This window comes from Schistocerca nitens, chromosome 5 (assembly GCF_023898315.1).
Source record: "Schistocerca nitens isolate TAMUIC-IGC-003100 chromosome 5, iqSchNite1.1, whole genome shotgun sequence".
NCBI lineage: Eukaryota > Metazoa > Arthropoda > Insecta > Orthoptera > Acrididae > Schistocerca > Schistocerca nitens.
In genome coordinates, this window is record NC_064618.1 from 854,804,389 (window position 1) to 854,827,436 (window position 23,048).

The 23,048-nt window shown below is 38.8% G+C and overlaps 1 protein-coding gene across 1 annotated transcript in view; it reads right to left on the bottom strand.

Moving 5' to 3' along the window:
* The window catches only part of LOC126260114 (non-homologous end-joining factor 1), a 136,159-nt gene that overhangs the window by 18,407 nt on the left and 94,704 nt on the right, over nucleotides 1-23,048 (bottom strand). Inside the window, exon 4 of the mRNA XM_049957349.1 lies at nucleotides 19,465-19,618. Coding sequence (XP_049813306.1) covers nucleotides 19,465-19,618 — 154 coding nt within the window. The remainder of the gene's footprint in view (nucleotides 1-19,464; nucleotides 19,619-23,048) is intronic.

Here is a 23,048-nt window from a genome sequence, read left to right on the forward strand (position 1 = left end):
GAGAAGGGGGAAAACGTATGGCAGAAGGAAAACAGGGGGAAAACATATGGCAAAAGGACAAAAAATAGTGTAAAAATTTATCAATAGATGGCGCTGTATGTTTCGGAATACATAAACGAAAACACCTGTCATGCGCACGACCCACTGAAGTTGGTATAAACATGTCGGGTACACAGCTTTTCCTCCTTTCACGTCTGCAACGTTCGCCATGACTGTCTCAATGCAGGGTCGCACTCTGCTTGTAAAGCTGTATTATAAGAATGATGACTGTGCACACGTCACTCTGCAGACGTTCTGGACACTTAAGGGTTCAATAAAAGGCGTTGGTACGATGACTGCTGTGGGTCTGGAGAAAATGATTCAGAAATTCGAAAAGATGGGTTCTTTTGGTGTGCAACCTAGTAGAGGGATTCAATGTCAGTGAAGCAGTGGCCACAGCAATGCAGGAGGAGATAAGTGGTGGTGTACAAATGTGTAGTGCAAGAAGAATTGCCTGAACATTGGACATACCTGTGAGCATGGTGCGTAAAATCCTACAAACCATCCTTCTTTGCTATCCATCAAAATTACCCATGTGCACGAGTTGCTTCCTGTTGACCTACCAGCAAGAGAGACCTTTGCTTTAGAATTTCTTGCTCACATGGAAGTGGACAATGACTGGCCGTGGAGGATTTTGTAGACAAACGAAGCCCACTTCCATATGACAGGATATGTCAATACACAGAACTGTCGAATATGGGCAAGATGGCACACCTCCACACATTGCAAATCCAGTTAAGCAGCTGCTGAAGTGACATTTTGGAAATGCTAGAATTATCAGCCGCCATTTCTCTACAGCCTGACCGCCCCGATCACCTGATCTTAATCCGTGTGACTTCTGGCTGCGGGGCCATCTGAAAGATGTTGTGTTCAGTGTTCTGACTGCAAACTTAGCTGCATACGCAACACATTCTGAATGTGACCCGGAAACACTTCAATTAGTTGTGGAACATGTTTCTCGATTTCAACTTGTAGCATAAAACAGTGGGTAGCATACTGAACATGTTTTGCGCCAGTCAAATGGAAATTAATAATCCGATTTGATTTTGATTAATGCTTTTTATGCAGTTTTTGGCCTCACAACAATTAAATCTGATGTGAGTGATGCTTTTTATGTGGTCTTTGGCCTCAGGACAATGAAAAACCGATGTGAGTGATGTTTTATATGGTTTTTGGCCTCAGAACAATTAAAAACCGATTTTTCCCATCTGATGTGATATGACCTTGCCGTAGTGGATGAGCTTACGTAACTAACAGTATCACACCTGTACACCCATGCACACTGAGCAGTACTTACTGAGTAGCACAGTTTGGTTAACGTCAAATGTACACCTTAGGCATTGTTGTATGACTCATTTGACATGTGTAGTCATGTATTAAATTCTGATGCTTACAGTGTCATCTATTGCTACATTTTGTAACTATTTATTTTTCTTCTGTCATACGTTTTCCCCCTTCTCCAATAATATTACATTGCAATTTGAAAGTTTAACTTTAATTATAATCACCATGTATATGTTCCAAAATCCTGCTGCACATCAATGTTAGTGATATGGCTCTGTAATTCAGTGGATTACTCCTATTGCCTTTCTTGAATATTGGTGTGACCTGAGCAGTTTCTATTCTTTAGGTACGGATCATGTGATGAGCGATTGGTTGTATATGGTTGTTAAGTGGGGAGCTATTGTATCAGCATACTCTGAAAGGAACCTCACTGGTAAAGAGCGTGCACCAGAAGACTTGCCTTCATTAAGTGATTCCATTTGCTCCACTACACCGATGATATCTACTTCTAAGTTACTCATGACAGCAACTGTTGTTGATTGTAAATCCAGAATATTTACTTCATCTTCTTTGGTGAAGGCTTTTAGTAACTTTCAATTTTCCAACATTAAGTTCATCTGCATGAATGAAATTTATGATGCTTATGGAAGTTTTCGTAACGTCCATCAACTTGTTATCAGAAATTCGACATGCCATACTTTCTTCATGCAGTAAGCAATAAACGGAGAGTAAATTTGGTAAACCCCACTACCTCTAATTCAATACAATGAAACCAATGTTTACGACCACCACAGACAAACATCGTCTGTACACATAAACGTTAAATTTTATTAAGGAAAGTTGTAGCCTATCCCCGATATTATTCAATCTGTATATTGAGCAAGCAGTAAAGGAAACAAAAGAAAAACTCGGAGTAGGAATTAAAATCCACGGAGAAGAAATAAAAACTTTCAGGTTCGTTGAAGACATTGTAATTCTGTCAGAGACAACAAAGGACCTGGAAGAGCAGTTGAACGGAATGGACGGTGTCTTGAGAGGAGGATATAAGATGAACATCAACAAAAGCAAAACGAGGATAATGGAATGTAGTCGAATTAAATCGGGTGATGGTGCGGGAATTAGATTAGAAAATGAGACGCTTAAAGTAGTAAATGAGTTTTGCTATTTGGGGAGCAAAATAACTCATGATGGTCGAAGTAGAGAGGATATAAAATGTAGACTGGCAATGGCAAAGAAGGCGTTTCTGAAGAAGAGAAATTTGTTAACATTGAGTATAGATGTAACTGTCAGGAAGTCTTTTCTGAAAGTATTTGTATGGAGTGTAGCCATGAATGGGAGTGAAATGTGGATGATAAATAGTTTAGACAAGAAAATAATAGAAGCTTTCGAAATGTGGTGCTACAGAAGAATGCTGAGGGTAAGATGGGTAGATCACATAACCAATGAGGAGGTATTGAAGAGAAATTTGTGGCACAACTTGACTAGAAGAAGGGATCAGTTGGTAGGACATACTGTGAGGCATCAAGGGATCACCAATTTAGTATTGGAGGGCAGTGTGGAGTGTAAAAATTGTAGAGGAAGACCAAGAGATGAATACACTTAACAGATTCAGAAGTAGGTTGCAGTAGGTACTGGGAGATGATAAAGCTTGCACAGGATAGAGTAGCATGGAGAGCTGCATCAAACCAGTCTCTAGACTAAAGACCACAACAACAACAACATCAAGGAAAGCATAGTCTGCAGTACGTTGTACCACTTCTAATTTTTATTAGCTGTGCTATCACCCTATTTCGACATTATGTTGTTTATCAAGCACCTAAAACGAAATGTACCAGCATGGAGCATGTTATAACATCAACACATACTTTATAAAAACCTCCAAGACATAACAACAATCTACAGATGGGTCACAAACTTGGAACTCTACTTACATGTGGATGCACATCACATAAGATTTTGCACGTGACAGAAATTTCTATTCTACACTTGAGGCCACATTTTACATAGTCTATATTCAATACTACGTGGAATGAAAGCATGTCATTATGTCTACATGAATGCATGACAGTACATGTAAGCTGTAGTCACTCAATATGTAAACTGACAGTTACAATCAGCTTTGCTCATTGTTGTCACAGCCTTCCTTCATACATGACGCTGACAGTTACCGATTACAGCTTGCCAGAGAGCAAACGTATCCTCGCTGGTGTGCCAGAAAAGGCCACAATATTTTACACTCCAAACAGAAACATATGTGATTGAATAACATTACTCAAAGTGAACTAACCATTACATGAAGCTTAATATACTGTATATAGCATACAGAACAAAAAAAAATCTTCAATTTTATTCATGCACACCCGTTCTGTCAATTTTACATTTACTTTGCATGTCCAGTCAAACATGGAAAGAGATCTTTAAAGGAAAAAATCCACCACTTGTGAAATGCCAAAGAAGACTACACTCTGATACCATGAGCAGTCATTTTAAAGATAACTTAGGTGAGTTGGAGCATTTGAAAATACCAAAGACTGACAGAAAATTTATACTCAAGAAAGGCCAGAAAAACTAAAAAGCAACACACAACATAAATTCCATCATACAACTAGGGAAACTCAAAATTTTGACAGAAGGAATGGAACGCAAAGGAATTCTAATAACTGGATTTCAAGAAACAAGATGCACTCATCAGGAACCAACAGAATCACCAGGATATAAAATTTATAAGGCTACACAGGAAAAAGTGTAATGAAGGGTCAGCCTCAAAATGACTGAGTTCATGATAGAATTTAAATCGCAGTCTCCCTGGCTATCAACACTCACTATAAAAACTGCAAACAAAATATGTTGTTGTTGTGGTCTTCAGTCCTGAGACTGGTTTTATGCAGCTCTCTATGCACTATACCTATATACCTAACAATAAATGGCCATACCCCAGACAATGGTGGTGGTGGGGGGAGGGGGGAGAAAGGAGGAGGAGGAGGAGAGAGAGAGAGAGAGAGGAAAGATACAGAGCAGATGTGGATGAATTCTGGGAGATTTTTGATTTGACAAAAACAAATAAAAAACCACACCAAATTATTGATTGATTTTAACCCTCGAGCAGGCATGGCTATGTAGAAAACAGGCGAAACACAAATAAAATTGTTATGCATCATTCCACTGTTATGTCACAATGACAAGTGCACACATATCCCTTCATTACTGCTTTAGCTAAGACAGTGATAAATTATGTTGTCATTCAGCCAAGTGAACAGCAGTAATATAAAATAGGCAGTGATCTAGGCCAGAAAAGTTTACGACCTGTGCAAGAAAATAACCCGCATAACCAGCTAGCAGCACAATTTCACAATGAGGCAGTTGTCTACTAGATAATGGCAAACTGAATATGCGGTTGGCTGGGATCTGATGCAACTGTGCTGTTTAATGCTTTGAGTGACTCATTAGTGTGGCATACCACCTATCCATGGCAACAGAGTGATATAAAGAAAATTTATTTCATTATTGTTAATCAAACAGTGCATAAGTACATATTATGTAAAATTATTTTATCATTGTTTAATTAAACTAAGATTAAACTATGATTTTGCTCTTATCTCTTTACCTTGGTAAGGACAAAGACAGCTATTCTTCACCTGTGTTCAAAGTATTCCACGCGCCTGCTCATATTTTGAAATACTGCACACCCGCTTGAGAGTTAATGCCCAATCAGGAAGTGAAAAGAGATATAGAGGTATAACAGTGGATGGTCAGTAAAAAGAAGAACAAGCAGGAATAGCATGAGACTGGTGGAATTCTGCTGAAATTCCGACATGACCTCAAAGTCAACATACTTCAAGAATAACATGGGAACATCCAGAGGGGAAAAAAGGAGAATGGCAACTGGATTGTGTCTGTGTGGATAAAAATTATCATGGGGTAATCTAGAATGAGGAAGTTCTGAGAGGGACACATCATTATGCAGGGTGTATACGTGGACAAGGAAAAAAAATTCCCGGATTTCCCGCTGCCACTTTGGGGGGGGGGGGGGGAGACCACACACCCACACACACACACACACACACACACACACACACACACACACACACACACACACACACACACGCTGCATATTTTACTTATTACGATACGCTACATGTTTTTGTAATTTTGAAAGTGTAAATTTGAAAATTCACATTCCACCAAACACAGCACGTTAGTTTGCAATGTATTGAAATCTAGACTGCAGTGCCCTTTTGTAAGCCAATCATAGCTCACATCACGTGATCTCGCTAGCCGATGACAGCAGATATTCAGAGCATAGGATATGTGATGTAGTCAGCCAATAGCAACATCACTATTACGTAGTACGAACACAGAAATAGGAAAAGTTTAAATTAATATACATAGCGTAGCTACAAGAATACTTCAGGGACTCACACCTAGTGAGTACGTGGCTGGCGACCACGGGGTCCCGAGCTGAGTCCTGGCATTGCTTCCACTTACTTATGCCAGGCTCCTCACTTTTATCTTTCCTATTTGGGCACCCTCGGCCAACTCTTGTTCTTTTCCGACCCTGACACTATTAGGTTTCGAGGGCTAGGGGTCTTCCATTTCCACCCTATACTTCTACTGAGCCGAATATCTCCCGGGATAAGGAGATTACCTTCTATCAAGTGCCAATGGCCTTCTAGGAGGGCGGATGAGCGGCTAGAAGGAAGGGCACTCTCTTGCCCTTGGGGTGGAAAACTGATCCTAAAGGCGGAGGAGCCGCAAGGTGGCCAACGGCATAGAATGGAGAAGGCAACGGGAAACCACTCCATTAAAGACCCGGGCGGGTATCCCAAGTATCAACAGCTTATGATGGAAAGCTCTTTGGTTAAATTCTCCGGAGGTAAAATAGTCCCCATTCGGATCTTCGGGCGGGGACAACTAAAGAGATACCAAAATCCAAAAGCATTAATGTAAGAAGGATAGCAACATGGAACGTCAACTCACTTCTTAAATGTGGTAAACTGGAAAACTTGAAAATGGAAATGAAACAAATGGATATTGATGTACTGGGAGTCTCAGAAATGAGATGGCCAAACGCTGGCGACTTTTGGTCAGGGGATTACAGAATCATACACACTGGAACAGCACAAGACAGTCCCGGGATTGCAGGAGTGGGAATTATCCTCAATAAAGAGATGGGGTTAAGAGTAAAAGGATTTGTTCAACATAGTGAGAGGATAATTTATGTCCGATTGGAAACTAAACCAAGAGACACAATCATAATCCAAGTATACATGCCAACTACGAGGCACGAGGATGATGAAATCGACATGATGTATGACCACCTTGAAGAAGTAATTGGCAGAATTAAAGGAGCTGAAAACCTTGTCATCATGGGAGATATGCATGCCGTTGTTGGGGAAGGTAAAGAAGAGGATGTGGCAGGGAATTTTGGATTAGGATTAAGAAATGAAAGAGGGGATAAACTTGTAGAATTCTGCCAAAGAAATAAACTTTGCATTACAAATACCTTCTTTAATCATCATCCAAGAAGAAGATATACTTGGAAAATGCCTGGTGACATTAACAGATACCAAATTGACTTCATATTAGTGAAGCAAAGATTTAAAAACCAAGTTAAGGACAGCAGATTATATCCAGGCTGTGATGTGGAAAGTGACCACATACTCGTTATGATGACGACTGAACTAAAATTCAAGAACATTAAAAGAAGAAGTACATGTAAATGGGATTTGACAAACCTGAAAAACGAAAATACACTGAAGCACTATCAACTAGAAACAGACAAGAAAACAAATACACAGGGCTGCAATGACATCCAAAGCAGCTGGGAAAAAATAAAAACTGGTATTTTAGAAGCAGCAGAAGAAGTAATAGGAAAAGAAAGGACAGAGAAAAGGAAGGAATGGATCACTAATGACCTACTAAATATGATGGAAGAAAGAAGGAAATTAAAAAATTCGGTGAAGAAGGAAGACCAAGAGAAATATAAGAGTCTGAAAAACAGAATCAACAGAGAGGCAAAACAAGCAAGAGAAAAATACCTTGATGATCTCTGTATTTCAGTTGAGGACAACATGAGCAAGGGAAATATCGACAAGGCCTATAAATGTGTGAGACATTGCTTTGGAGACAGAAGAAACAAGTGTAGGGCTGTGATGGATGAAAATGGCAATATGTTGGATGACGATGATGAAGTTGCAAGAAGATGGAAGCAATATATAGGAAAACTGTACAGTGGACCAGACCTGTCTGAAAACATCATGGAAGAAGAAACAGAAGTAGATGCTCACAACATAGGTGAACCTATATTAAAGGTAGAGTTTGAACTAGCTCTAAAAAATTGAAAAACAACAAATCGCCTGGTATAGACAATATCCCAGCCGAACTTCTGAAATCTGGAGGAGTAAAACTGAATCAGGAGTTGTATAATCTTGTTTTCAACATGTACGAGCAGGGTAAAATTCCTACAGACTTGAGAAAACCATTATGATCCCCATTCCAAAGAAGGCAAATGCTACAAGATGTGAAAATTATAGGACACTCAGCCTAGTTACTCACACCTCTAAAATATTAACCTCAATTATCCTAAAACGCATAGAACAAAAAGTCGAAGCTACACTCTCCGAAGACCAGTTTGGATTCCGGAAAGATAGAGGAACCAGAGAAGCAATATTTGCTCTAAAACTAATAATAGAGAAACGACTAGATAAGAACCTGAAAACATACATAGCTTTCGTAGATGTAGAGAAAGCCTTTGATAATGTTAAATGGGATAAGATGTTTGAGGTACTCAAAAAAGTAGGAATAGACCATAAAGATAGAAAAATGATATGGAACCTGTACAAAAACGAGACAGCAGTTATCCGTGGACGGACAAAACAAGAAGAGGTGCAGATACGGAAAGGTGTCCGACAAGGCTGCGCACTATCCCCTGTTATCTTTAACGTATACATTGAAGAGGCGCTAAAAAAAGTAAGGGAAAATTCACAGACAGGTGTAGTAATTCATGGCCAACGAATAGATAAGATATGCCGATAATATAGCTGTTCTGGCTGAAAGTGAAGAAGATCTTGTAGTCCTACTGAATATAATGGATAAAGTTATGGGTGAAGAATATAATATGAGAATTAATAAAGCAAAAACAAAAGTAATGGCATGCGACAAAGAAGATCAAGTGAAAGTCCAAGTTCATGTAGGCAATGAACTGCTTGAACAAGTTGATAAATTTACTTATCTGGGCAGTAATATTACCAGGGATGGAAGGAGCAAGGCAGAAGTGAGAAGTAGAATAGCTCAAGCAAAGTCTGCTTTTAACAAGAAGAAAAACATATTAACATCTAAGAGCATCAGCCTTGAAACCAGGAAAAGATTTTTGAAATCATATGTGTGGAGTGTGGCATGCTATGGGTGTGAAACATGGACTCTCGGGACAGAGGAACAGCAGAAGCTAAATTCTTTTGAAATGTGGTGCTATAGACGCATGCTCAAAATAAAATGGATCGACAAGGTCACAAACGGAGTGGTTCTGGAAAGAGCAGGTGAGAAGAGAAGCTTCTGGAGTTTCATTGTTAAAAGAAGAGTACAATTTACAGGCCATCTGTTAAGACATAAAGGACTCCTGAACACAATCATAGAGGGATATGTCGAGGGAAAAAGACCGAGAGGAAGACCACGACTGAGGTACATGGATCAAATCGTGAAAGATGTGGGATGTGACACCTATAAAGAAATGAAGAGAAAAGCTGAAAGACGCACAGAATGGAGACAAGGTGCCATTGTAGCTGTTGCAAACCAATCCTTGGATTGACCACTACAGAAGAAGAAAGCTACAAGAAAAGCCAAGCTTTCACTTCTAATATTGACCTCAAAGATTAATAAGCTACAAGGGAAGCAAAGCTTTCACATGTAATATTCGGCTCTTTTTGCGTTTGTTACACTTTAATAAACATCATACAAATGTGCCAGTAAAAATTAAAATAATGACATAAATGTCTGGTCTTCTGGGCTCGAAATTCTTCTAAGTAGCCAGTTCTCAAATTGGTAAGTTGTAAACAAGAGTCAAATGCTCTGTGGTTCACAAAATTCATTGCACTTTCTCACACGCAACATAATTAATCCTTGAAAGTAACACTTTTCAAACCACCATTCGAAATACTTTCCCCGAGACCTGTTAAAAATAAGTTCGTTTCAGCAGTTGCCAGAGAGTGCCAGAAAACAGGCGTTACTGCACTTGCGCAGCTACGGTAGTGTAGGAATCCCGTATGTTCGTACGTATAAAGCATTAAGTGTTTAAAATAAGTTGCGACTTCTGACAGTTCAGTACGGAGAGAGTGGAGGGAAGCATAGTAGCCAGCCAGCGTGAGTTGGGCGCATCAGCATGTGACCACAGTACAGTGCCAAGCCCATTCGACACGGAACCTAGCAGGCTCACTCAACTGCGTGAACAGCAAATTGTGAAAGCCGGCTGATCTGCGATCTTTCTCAAGTGATGTTAAATAAACTATTTTGTAATGAAATCTGATTCTTACACATCTTATAGTTTAATTCGTCAGCTTCATGATAAACCTCGTATCATTTCGTTAATGGTGATAGCTACTGCGATATTTTGATAGTACATCAACTCCCGCAAGAAATCTGAAGTTTGCAGTGAAAAATAGGTGTTGCTATGAATTTGTGTTTTGTGCGTGTTAGGTTGTATGTTGCTGCGTATTAAATGTAGACAATATATTGAATTGTTACCTAAACTTGGAAGGTTCGCTGTCTGTTTCTGATCTCGAGAAAATGGAATGTATGTAAAGCGCTCCATCATGAACTCATACGTTGGTGAAAGAACTAGAATGAAATATTCATAAATTCCTCATATCTTATAAATGGTTTGAGATATCAAAACAAGATTTAGCGAATGATAGCACGCAAAGATGAGAGTGTTTTGTCATATGATTAATATGTGAAACTTCCATACCTACCACAATGTTCCAGCGACTACAGATTTGTTTCAGTCAAATAATGTAATTATTGAGGGCCATCGATAGCTGGTGAAACAAGAATTGCTGTGGGTTCTGCAACAATATAACTGAAGAAGTTACACGCTTATTTTTATATTGACAATGGCTGGTTCGTAAGCTATTGACCTGACGTGCACTCAGTTGTTAGTTTAATAACACACTGTTTCAGGATTCTGTCGCAATTTCAACTACATTAGAAAGTTTGGGCAATGAATATTTCTAAACTCTGCTGTGTTCTAACAGAAGAATCAGATGTCTCCTCATCTTACCTTCCTGATATGGCTGACAACTTATACCAATCTTGTCATGTAGCATTTGGAGTGGCTTCTGTTGTCAGCATTTCAGTCGCAGTGAGCGTAAACTCTTGTTGCGTTTTGTCAAATTACTTTTCACCTAGTCCCGTATACTCCGTCATGTTTAAATGAGCATGAGCCCTTTACGGTCATCCAGTTTGTCAAACTGGTATCATGAAGTTTTGGCTTATACAGCACTACAAGTTCCATTAACTTCGCCTTATACTTGCTAAGTTCAACTTTATCTCCTGGAACATTTCTTTATACCCAGAGCAAAATATCCCCCTTCCTCTACTGCATTCTTGGATGTGAAGAGTGATCCTGGACACGTTTTATTGCAAATTTCTTATTCAGATGTACTGCACTGTTGTTATTAATGAAATGCAAACACAAAACACTTCTTCACAATACCTGACGACTACAGAACGTTTCAGTGGCACAAATTCAACTTTATTACGAGAGTTGATGAACATCGCGCATCTAATGCGTGACACCACATGGTACCGTTTATTCAAAAGGGGCACTTTACTACCTGAACCGCCACTGGCATGGCACGGAAAGTTGGCTCGCCATTGGTGTTACCCGGGCAAATGTCAAAGTCGCAACTAATTTCAAACGCACTATAAGACATCTTACATTCAGTTATAAAAGAAAGAGGATACTCCAAGAGCATCAGAAGTTTGCAAACCATACTAAAATGTACAATTCAGCTTGAAGTGCACATTCGTATGTTCAGATTTACAATAAAGTAGGCGTCAACCTGATATTAAACTTTCCAGTGTGGTTTTCGGGATGTACATTTTCTTAGAGTACCTGTACTGTACTATCTCGTGTTTGATTCTTTATTATAGCAAAATGCCATGTGTACCAGATGAAAATGTGCACTTGAAATTCGGTGAACAGTTGGAACTATCCTACACTGTGGAATGAAAAACTTCATTTCAAATAAATTGACTGCCTCAGCAGTAAAGATTAATAAAAGCCAAATTTCTCTAGCAGACTGACAAAAATAACTTCATTGTTCCTCAAGGCGATTATTGCTTGACTGCCAAAAATGTGGAAACGAAAATCAGAAAACTGAAACTAATGATATGTTTCAGCCTTTCATAATTTTTTCTCTTTGGGAATCCTGTATGGGATCGTTAATGCAGTGGTTTCCCGTTGCCTTCTGCATCCTCCTGCCGTTGACCATGTTAATGGTTCCTCCACCTTTAGGGACAATTCCTCGTCCGTGGCACAAGGGGGTGCCCCTACCTTACCTGCTCATCCACCCCTTACTGGCCGTTGGCACTTGATAAGGTTGGTCTCCTTATACCGGGAGCCATTCGGTTAACAGCCATGTGTTGGAAAAGAAAATGAAAATGAAAGACACCCTGGGCCTCGCAACCTAATACCGTCGGGGTCGAAGCAGCGAGAGTTGACCAAGAGAGGCCGACGACAGGAAAGAAGAAAGCAGAAGTCTGACACAAGTAAGTGGAAGGGCCCGTGTGGTTGCCACTGACACACTCCCAAGAAGGGAGCCCCCTGTGGGGTTTCATAATTATGTATATGTATTTTATAATAGAGGGAAACATTCCATGTGGGAAAAATATATCTAAAAACAAAGATGATGTGACTTACCAAACGAAAGCGCTGGCAGGTCAATAGACACACAAACAAACACAAACATACACACAAAATTCAAGCTTTCGCAACAAACTCTTGCCTCATCAGCAAAGACGAAAGGATGTGGGTTTTAAGGGAGAGGGTAAGGAGTCATTCCAATCCCAGGAGTGGAAAGACTTACCTTAGGGGGAAAAAAGGACGGGTATACACTCGCACACACACACATATCCATCCACACATATACAGACACAAGCAGGCATATGGTCTTTAAATATGTCTGCTTGTGTCTGTATATGTGTGGATGGATATGTGTGTGTGCACGCGAATGTATACCCATCCTTTTTTCCCCCTAAGGTAAGTCTTTCCGCTCCTGGGATTGGAATGACTCCTTACCCTCTCCTTAAAACCCACATTCTTTCGTCTTTCCCTCTTCTTCTCTCTTTCCTGATGAGGCAACAGTTTGTTGCGAAAGCTTGAATTTTGTGTGTATGTTTGTGTTTGTCTGTGTGTCTATCAACCTGCCAGCGCTTTCGTTTGGTAAGTCACATCATCTTTGTTTTTAGATGTATATGTATTTTAATTCGTTTGATAGCTGCAGGCCAAAGAAATCCATTCTGTGTCCATCTGAAGTGGGTACTGTACACAAAATGGAAACAGCAAACTTCGAGACTAACCCCCCTCACAGTACAGCTCAGACTGCTCTCCACATGCGGTAATCTGGCAGCTTGGGTGTGCCAGAAAAAACTTCTATCTTTAGCATCTAGCTTAAATTAGCCAGAGCAGCGAGAGAAGGTATGGCTCATATGCGACACATTTTGCTGTTAGCAGACACTTGTATTTGCACGGTGTTTTCTCGTTGTAATTGCCACATTTCCTTTGCAACTAAAGTTTTATTTTGGTATTTTTCTCTCGTTTATGTTTTATTGCTGCTGTATTATTCTGCAGTACTGGGATAACAAAATATTATTTGTTAGAATATCAGTTCTTACCAGAAAAAATTACAAAAATTTAACTGAAAATTAAAACCACGAAAAATTCCCGGGGCATATACACCCTGTTATGAGATAAACATAAAAACTAAACGCACCCCACTTACAAATAAAAAATCGCACCCTTTGTGGGAAGAGAGCAATGAGCTTCAAACTGATAAGTGACAAAAAATACAAAGCACAAACAAGGAATATAAAAGTAACATGATCTAGAGTAAATAGTTCTCCAGTTAAAATGAATAACTGAACAAGTAGCCCAAATAAACCAAAGGAAAAAATACCAATAGCAGAATGAAGACTGTGACAAAACAGTGGTAGATAGACACCAAACCTGGTTAAGGTATCAGAGCCATCGAACTAAGAATCACATCTGGAACTCACAGAACAAAGAAAGATACCCCAAAAAAATAATAAGATGGCTTAAACACCAATAACCTGGAACTCACAGAACAAAGAAAGATAACCCAAAGAAATAATAAAATGGGTGTAGAGTGAGAAAAGCTACAAAACATTTAGCAGACAACTACAGACATATGACATGCCAACATTAATGTTAGAGGATACAAATAATAAGATGGCCTATAGCAGTATGAAAAATCTAGAAATTTTAGCAGAAACATATAACAAACTGCTAAATTTTGTACATCCCCCAGAACTTTTTCAAACAAGCACCGGTACCCCTATCAAAACACCAGCATAAAATATAAACCCATCCACAATCCACGAAGTCTACAAAGCTTTGAAAGAGCTCAAAAACTACAAAACACATGGAGAAGATAAAATAAAAATTGTAGAACTTTGGAAATATGCAGCAGAAGCAGTGAAGATATTATTACACCAATGCATAGCAAAAATGTGGAACAAAAAAGAAGTACCAGAACACTGGGATACAACAATAATACATCTACTATATACAAAGGAGATAAATCAAATCCAGACAACTATAGAGGACTTTCCCTTTTGGATACTACATATAAAGGCATGTCGATAATTATATAATTTTCTACTGATCAACTTGAACGGGAACTAGGAGAATACCGAGGAGGATTTAGACCCCAAAGAAGCTTCCCAAGACAAATAATAACTTTGAAATTGGTAATAGATTACTCCAGAAGAAGACAAAAAACAACAAGTCATAACCTTTATAGACTTCCAAATAACTTATGATTGTACCCACAGATCTTCAATGACGACAATACTACGGAATTTTGGTCTCCATCACAAATTAATAAAAATGATTAACAAACACTAAACCTCAAGTAAAGTTCAGAGAACAAATATCTGAGCCATTTACAATTAAACCAGGTTGCTATTAGTTTTCAACTGTGCCCTGGAATATGTGATGAGGTAATGGTACAAGGAAAATCCTAAAAACATAAGAACAGGAACCAAGAAAAATCAAATAACCTTAAATTGCTTGGGATTCACAGATGATTTAGCATTACTGGCTAATAACATTCAAGAAGCCAGAAATCAAATAACAAGCCTACAAAATATAGCAAAAAAATAGGACTCTACCTAACATTCGAAAAGATTTGAGGTAATACACTAGTTATCAACCACATACCAGTAAATAACAGCAAAGTGAAAACTGTAACACAACTTAAATACCTAGCAGAGATTGCAACATACACCTTGGGCTAGAAACCTGCAAGGCAAGAAAGAACTAACAAAATGATAAAAGCTCAGAAATTAACACGGTCTATACAATAAAAAGTGTCAATCAATCAAAACTAAATAAAAACATTTCAAGAAGGTGGTTTAACCAGAGGTAACATACAGAACTGAAAGTCTTTTTGAAGTCACCCAGAAAAGCAGACTCAACAAAATGACCAGCTGTAAGCAGTGACAAATGATGTGGTGTATAGCAAACTGGAGCCCATACACATAACATACGGAAAAAAACGATCTCCGTTTTTGGTCACATTATAAGACACAAAAAACAAGATTTATAGAGAAACTATGGAACATGAAGCAAGAAGTAGGAGGCATAAAGGAAACCAAGGAGGATATGAAGGAGCTAGTGTTAACCCCGGATGATATGTAAAACAAAACAGAAAATTTAAAGAAATATATAAGTAAGATTTAAACCAAGAAACAGACAAACAAACAAACAATTAAAAGGGTATTTACAGATGAGCAACGTCAATAAAGATCAGAACGAATGAAAACATGCACAGAAACTGCTTGACTGAAGTAGCCCAACAAGGCGATATAAGAAGAAGGGGGAAGAAGAAGAATGTCCAGGTTGCAACAATATGAATCATGATAAGATAAATTAAATATTAACAGTGGAAAGACATATCTGTCCATGCCTATTGCTAAACAAACCACATTAGTACATTCATAAAATAATTATGTATATATATGTATGTATTGTATGTACATATGTTTTATACATCTAGTGAGTAGGTGGGGATGGTTATACATTTACATAAGGGTTATAAACCACCTAGATCTTAGCTGTACATATGTAAAAATACTTAGTCAATTACAAGAAATGTTACTCTCAATGCAGATATGAAATAACCATGTAACGAAATTTCCAATTCATTTAGGCAAATACATTCTGTCAATTTTTTAAATTTAAAACAGAAACTTTTAAAAGATGAAATTACAACAGCATACACTAAATACATTTTAAAAAATAGTATTTGTACAGTAAAACAAGAACAGAGGGTTAATTACAGGGAAATTTTAATTTAAACAAATGCCCAAGGAGGAAACTGGGGAAATGACAACAAGGAGGGCAAGTGCTTTCCCAGTCAGTTTGCAAAGAAAAGAGAAACTAACTTACATCAAGTTCGTAACTGATATAACAGTCTAAGTAATTCCAAAGAGCAGAGAAAGAATAATATACAGTCACAAGTGATTGTACCAAACTCAGTAAACAGCCGTATGGATAATAAAAGATTTATAAATGAATCTGTGCCAAATAAAGGGATAATAGAAGAGAATTATCCTTTACTAATAGCACCTAATATTAATTTACAAGTATTATTTGTTATAGACTTGTTATTGAAATATGAAGTGGCTTTAGATCTCGGTGCAGAATTACTGTCTTGGAAAATTAAAGATTATCAGATAGTAGTACCTTTTAAAACAAGTCTGGCGACAGATAAAGTGTAGTGGTAAAAATTGACGCTTGGTTGCTAATGCACAATTGCTAGGCAAAGAAGAATCTATAATTGATAATACAAATCTGTACCAATCAAATATATAGTAAAGTTTGTGACTTTCCTCTAAGGGGATGTTCTATAGAAATATAAATCAGTATTCTCAAAAAAACGGTTAGTAATAAGAGATTACACTGTCCAATTTAAAATAAAAGATGAAAACCCATTCTTGTGTAAGTGTTATCCTGTAACTTTGAGATATGCGGTAACGAGGAAATAAATAAGACAAGAGAAAATCAAATCACTGAACATAGTGTAAGTGTTTACTACAATCCATTGTAGGTTGTTAATAAAGTTACATGTGGCATACGTCTGGTCTTAGACATACATACTCTCAACAAACATATTGAAACTGAAAGAGGTAGACTACAGATGTTGAAGAATTGTTAGCTAGATTTGAACAAGCCTGATTATTTCGGTCGAATGGACTTCACGGATCGATACTGGCAAGCAAGATTATATCAAAATTTAAAATGCTATACAGACTTCTTGTTTGAAGGAAAGTCATACCAATTGAAAGTACTGCGTTTTGGCTTAAATATTGCAGTTCAGTATTTATTTGTGCTTTAGATGAAGCTTTGTGGAAAGGATTATTACAAGAACCAATTATATACGTAGAGGATATTTAATAATGTCCAAGATATCAGAAGAGCATTGTACTTTACTAACAAAAACTTGTGAACGAGTGATTTTCAAATGTGTGTGAATTCCTAAGGGACCAAACTGCTGAGGTTATCAGTCCCTAAAAAACACACACACACACACACACACACACACACACACACACAGCAATGCCCAAGGGAGGACTCGAACCTCCGGCAGGAGAGGTCGCACAATCTGTGACATGTCGCCTCAAACCGCTCGGTATGATGAAAGAGATTGGATATCTGTGTAGAACACATTATTCCAACAAAGATACCATATGCGGTCAGATGACTACTGAATCCCAAATTATTATGAAAGAATTACCGCATATGTCTATAGGTTCACCACCAGCAGAGGTTATGAATAAAACTTTCGTTGGTAAATCACGACTAAAGTGGTCACCTTGAGTAGAAATTAAAGCAGATGGATTACAGAACATGCTAAAGGAAAATTTACAGAAACGCACACCAAGTAGGATAGAGAAATGCATTAAAAAACAATTACATCAGCATTACAGGTGAATAACTTAGTATTAGTTAAGGATTTACATCCCAGTTGATCAGCTATGAAGCAGGGTACCAGCTTAGTATGGCGTGGAATCCAGCTTTGGAACTACTACAGAAACAATGAACCTCAGGTGAACAGGGGTGTAATTAATAGGATCAGACTTCTTATGGAGCCACAGCAGTCATGGACAAACCAGGGAACATCATCCACTACCTGAAACCTTAGGCACCACATAACCTGGGAGCAGACTTAGGACAGGACTCCAGATGGCAGCCACCATTACAAGAGATTTCTGCAGCATGTGCAGACATAATATAAAACTACTACAGCAGTCTGATACTGCAGGAAGTGCACCAAACACAGAAAGGCTGGAGAATGACATGGCCATGAGAGAAAGCCCCAATGGTCATGAACAGCATAAAAAAGTATACAGTGTTACGATAGTGTTAGTATTGCGCCTGGCGGGTGCAGATGTAAGACATAACACCTCAGGACAGCCACCACCAGAGAAAACAGCCAAAATGGGCACAGACACAGACGGAAGACAGAACACCTGCCAGAAATGGCCACAGTGGGTGTGGATAGCATAGTGAACACCAGCCACTGCCAGGCATAAATATGGGACCCAGTCAACTTGTCAACCAGTCTCAGGAAACACCCGACGAAGACACCGAGTTCTGATGTCAAAATACTGTGTCGGGAAAATGTTCTTTTGAGTTATCTCTGACAAGAGAGTGCTAAAGTTATTAACATATCACACGAAGAGACATAAAATCGAAGGATAGACAAGCAATTAATAGACATGTCTTATCTTATAAATACTGGAAAGATTAAACAAAGATTTTTTTTTTTTTAGGTGAGCAGAATGTGGCTGTTTTAATAATAAAGAATAAAGATAAATCTTATAATCTAGTAACAGTGAACAGATCGGCAGACAGTCACTGACAGCTCCTACTGCAGCACTGTCTGTAAGTTTTGGCACTGGAAGAAGTATATGTAAAAAGGTACAAAAGGAGGAGTCAGGAAACATGTCTGGAATAACTGGGTAGAGTCGATATCCAACAGAGAAACTTCACTGAGATGCATAAAGGTAAGAGTCAGAGGCTGTGCATATGGTTAAGAACTTAAGAGGGGGTGCACCCAATTTTATGTAGGTACTGGAGAGGAGAAGGACTGGCAACGCACGGAAGGGTAATTTGGAGGTCATGGAGAAAAGGGCATGGGCGTTAATGCTGGAGCAACTGAAGATTTTACATGAGAACTGTCATTCTGAAATGTCATATCAGTACTTGAATACATCTTGTGATCTATTTTGAGCTACAGGTTAAAGAGAGACGTTTTCACCCAAATAGTTAATGAAGTTGTACAGTGGAAAGATTGTGTTTATAATATAGAAAAGATGTCACAAAAGTTACTGTCATTTTAGTACCTTGAATAGGTAAAAAGTATTTTTCAGCATCCCACCCCTGTGAAAGATGTAGTCTATCAGTAAGCGACATCACTGCATAGCAGGTCCATTAAAGTGAATAACATCAAGAACAGCAACCACAAGATATTTATAAGGTAAAAGTTGGCACACCCATCATCAGGGTGACAGAACGTGTATGGAGTGGAACATATCTCTTTCTTTCTCCTGGAAATCCAGCAGCTAGACTTTACAGTGAATTACTGACTTTGGTCTGTCCATTATTTATAAAGAAAGAGAAACAACTGAAGAATGACAAATGATGAATAGCTTATTACCATATGAAGAGACTAGTCATTCCCCTTGCCACCAAATTTAGAGGAAACATTACAAGCAGCATGAAATTGGAAATAATGAAGAAAACAACAACAATGATATTAATACTTATGGATAAATAAAATAAATAATGTTCTTTGAATTTTTAATGGATGGCATAGAAAGAAGACGTTTGTTGCTTACATTTTTGTGGCATGAGAAAGTTTCATTGATTTCCAGAGCTGAATTATGTCCTCTGTGATCACTTCTGCTGGAGGCCCTTTGACATTCCCATGGTCTTTTGTCAGACATTGTTTTTCAAATTCCTCTTTCTTAAATTGTTCAGTTTCAACACTTTCTGTAACACAAATAATTACAGACTCAAGAAAAATGCATGCCAAAATGAGAAGATTATAACTCATACCATAACAATCATGAACAATGTCATTACCGTAACAATGAAAGAAATAGTTGCATAAGCATTTCTGGATTTTAGTCATCTTTAAATTCCAAACATAGCTAAACATGTTGTTTAAATAAACTCACAGGATAAACTTACATGCTGTCAAATGTTTGTTAAGCGATAGCATACTGTTATAGGCCTGTGAGGTCTCTGCTTTTCCTAAAACTAAACTACCAGAAACAAATAATTAATAGTATTGTGAAAGAGGTGAGGAAAACCTTGAATGGCTGCTATCGAAAAGTGTGTGCAGAAGATATAGCCCTCTCTCTCTGTCAGTGCTTTCGCATTACATTGCATGTCTCATCTGCAGTGTAGCAGGTGGACTGAGGTGTGGGAGACCATTGTCACTTTCTGCAGTTTCACGGCATAGTGACAAAGTTCAGAGATATCTGCCTTCCCAAATTGCTGAAAGCATTTGTAGTGACAAAGATTGTCAGTTACTATCTGCTGCTGTGTTTACATGTGCTGTTCAAGAACTTGCACTCCAGCCACTACAGGTACCGGGTTTTTATTTGTTCTGCGTGTACAGTGCGGCGCTCCATAGCACGATGATCTTCTTGGAAATTATAGACAGTTCTTGTCAAATTCTTCTCTAGTAGTTCTAACTAATGAACAACCTTTTTTTTTATTGCTCAATGTACATTTATACTTTCCTGGTTCATTGGTGTACATATTTTGTATGATTTGCTGAGTATCTCCAACACACAATTACAGTTGTTCGACAGCTAACATTTAGTTGCACCGACATTAGTGGCCCAAACATGATCTCTGTCTACATATTCAATCTATGTAGCCAGAAGAACCAGGGCTAACTTTCAAGAGACAATAAAGATTTTTTTGTGAAATGCGAGATGCACAAGCCATCCCTCATTATGATTCACACCGGGAGAAGCAAGCTTATACTACACCCGAATAACAATAGATTTGAATGAATTTGCCTTAGTGGTCAGCCAGCTTGACCGTCATTACACACCTTAAGTCTAAGATGTAATAACAGCACCTCCTGAATGAGACTCCCACAACAAAATCAAGGCTGAATTAATTTGCAGGGTTTCCACGTCACAAGAAAAGCATATGCGACAAGCCCTAACACAATAAAATATCAGTGACAGAAAATCGTCACAATATCTCTGGCACTTACACAGTAGACCTAGTGATTAGCTCCTGACCATCTGGCTATTGTAAAGGCAGAATTCAATTCTATGCCCAGATAAGATATTATTCACCCTTCTAGCAGTCCGTGCTCATCACCTCTTCAACTGATACCCACGAAGTGTTGCACAGGGTGCCCATGTGGTGATTATTGTGCACTTTTAAGGGATTACAGCTATGCCCTGTGTGGTGCGACTGTGTTTAGTGTGCTAGACTGCACAAATTCCTGTGACAGATGATAATCATTATCACACCATTTAGGTTTTTAGAAAGCATTTGCATCATGACATTTGGCCTACGCAATGCTGCACAGTCTCGGCAAAGGTTTATTGACCCAGTGCAGCAAGGATTGTTCATTCCATTTTGCCTACTTAGATGACATCCTCGTCTTTTCAGCTGCTGCAAATCAGCACCACCAACACTTCATGGAATTCTTTAAATACAGAGCAAGGTATGGTATTAAATACTGCTAAGTGTGTGTGTGTGTGTGTGTGTGTGTGTGTGTGTGTGTGTGTGTGTGTGTCCACCCAGAGATTACCTATCTGCTTTCGTAAGCAGGGTCACTACTGTTTCATGATACAGCAGAAGCCATAATGAAGATTTCATGGCCCAAAACCATCAGGGAACTATATCATTTCCTAGAAATGCTAAACTTTTATGATGTCATCTTCCACAATCAGCCAAGTTGAAAGAACAACTGACTGCAGCACTGTCCGATCTAAAACCAAGGGAAATTCTCTTATACAAAGGATAGATGCAATAAGCCATGATTCTGAAGCAGCAAGGTGAAGCATAGCAAATGCTACACTCCTGGCAAACCCTGCATTGGATGCACATCTTGCATTGATTGCAGATACTAGTCAGACTGCTATCAGCGCAGCAGTACAACAGTAGACAGTGCTCGGCATCTACTCACCTTATTTTCATGCAAGCTCTCACCTTTGCAGCAAAAATAGAGTGCTTACATTCAAGAAATTCTTGCTGTTTATGAGTCGATCAAGTACTTTTGCCCCCATCGACACTCAAGAAAATGAAAATAGGCCGAAATGGTGTAATGGTTAGTCTGGACGTCGTGTCACTTTTTACGAGACTGCCAGTACCAGACAAGCTGGATCTTTTCGTCCAACAGTTTCCACCTGGAATCGTCATGTCGTTCCTTCATGTTCTAATGACAACGTACTTCTTGTACCGCGATGAATATTATGAAATAACAGATGGCACGGTGATGGGCTCATCAATGTCTCCTGCAGTTGCAAATTTCTTCATGGAGCACTTTGAGGAGCAGGCTCTGAAATCTGTGGTGTTGTGTCCATCTTGTTTCCTAAGATATGTCAATGAAACCTTCCTGATATGGCCACAAAGTGAAAATACACTGCAAAAAGTTCATGGATCACATGAACGGTGTCCATCCCAACATTAAATTCACCTTTGAGATGGAGAAAGACGGCAAGCTACCGTTCTTGGTTGTTTTGTTGGGTGGAAGGCAGGAGGCTGACTTGGTCATTCAGTGCATACAAAACTGATGCACACTGATCGATATCTGAATGCCGATAGTTTTCACCACCCTGTACACAACAAAGTGATCCTGAAGACATTAATACACAGAGCAAAAGTTATTTCTGATGGCGACCACCTGCCTGAATCACAGCACTTGAGACACATGTTTACAGAGAATGGTTATAGGAACGCACTTTTAGGTGCCCCCAAAGAAGGATACCTTGTGAATTGGCACAAGAAGCAAAGCCAGCAGCTTTTCTGTCTTACTGTGGGACAACAAGCAGCAAGTTAACATGTGTACTGCAGAGACATGGACTGTGACCAGTGTTCTGGCCCGTCCCCAAGATACGAGATATGCTGCACCCTGTTAAAAATGACACAGCTCTTTGTGTATATGGTGGCCCTTAGGAGTGCAGCAGTGTCTCTATAGGCCGGACAAATCGCACAGTTGCAGAATGTTGTACCGAGCACAAGAGACATATTAAAGAAAGGGAGCTTGACAAGTAGGTCATAGCTGAGCACTGCCTGTAAAATGGACACAAAATACAGTTTGAGAATACAAGAGTCTTGGCTCATGTGTCATCATACTGGGATTCTGTTATAAAAGAGGTGCCTGAGATTAGAATGAACAGCAACAATTTGAACAGAGACAAGGGATACACAGTGATTAGGGCAT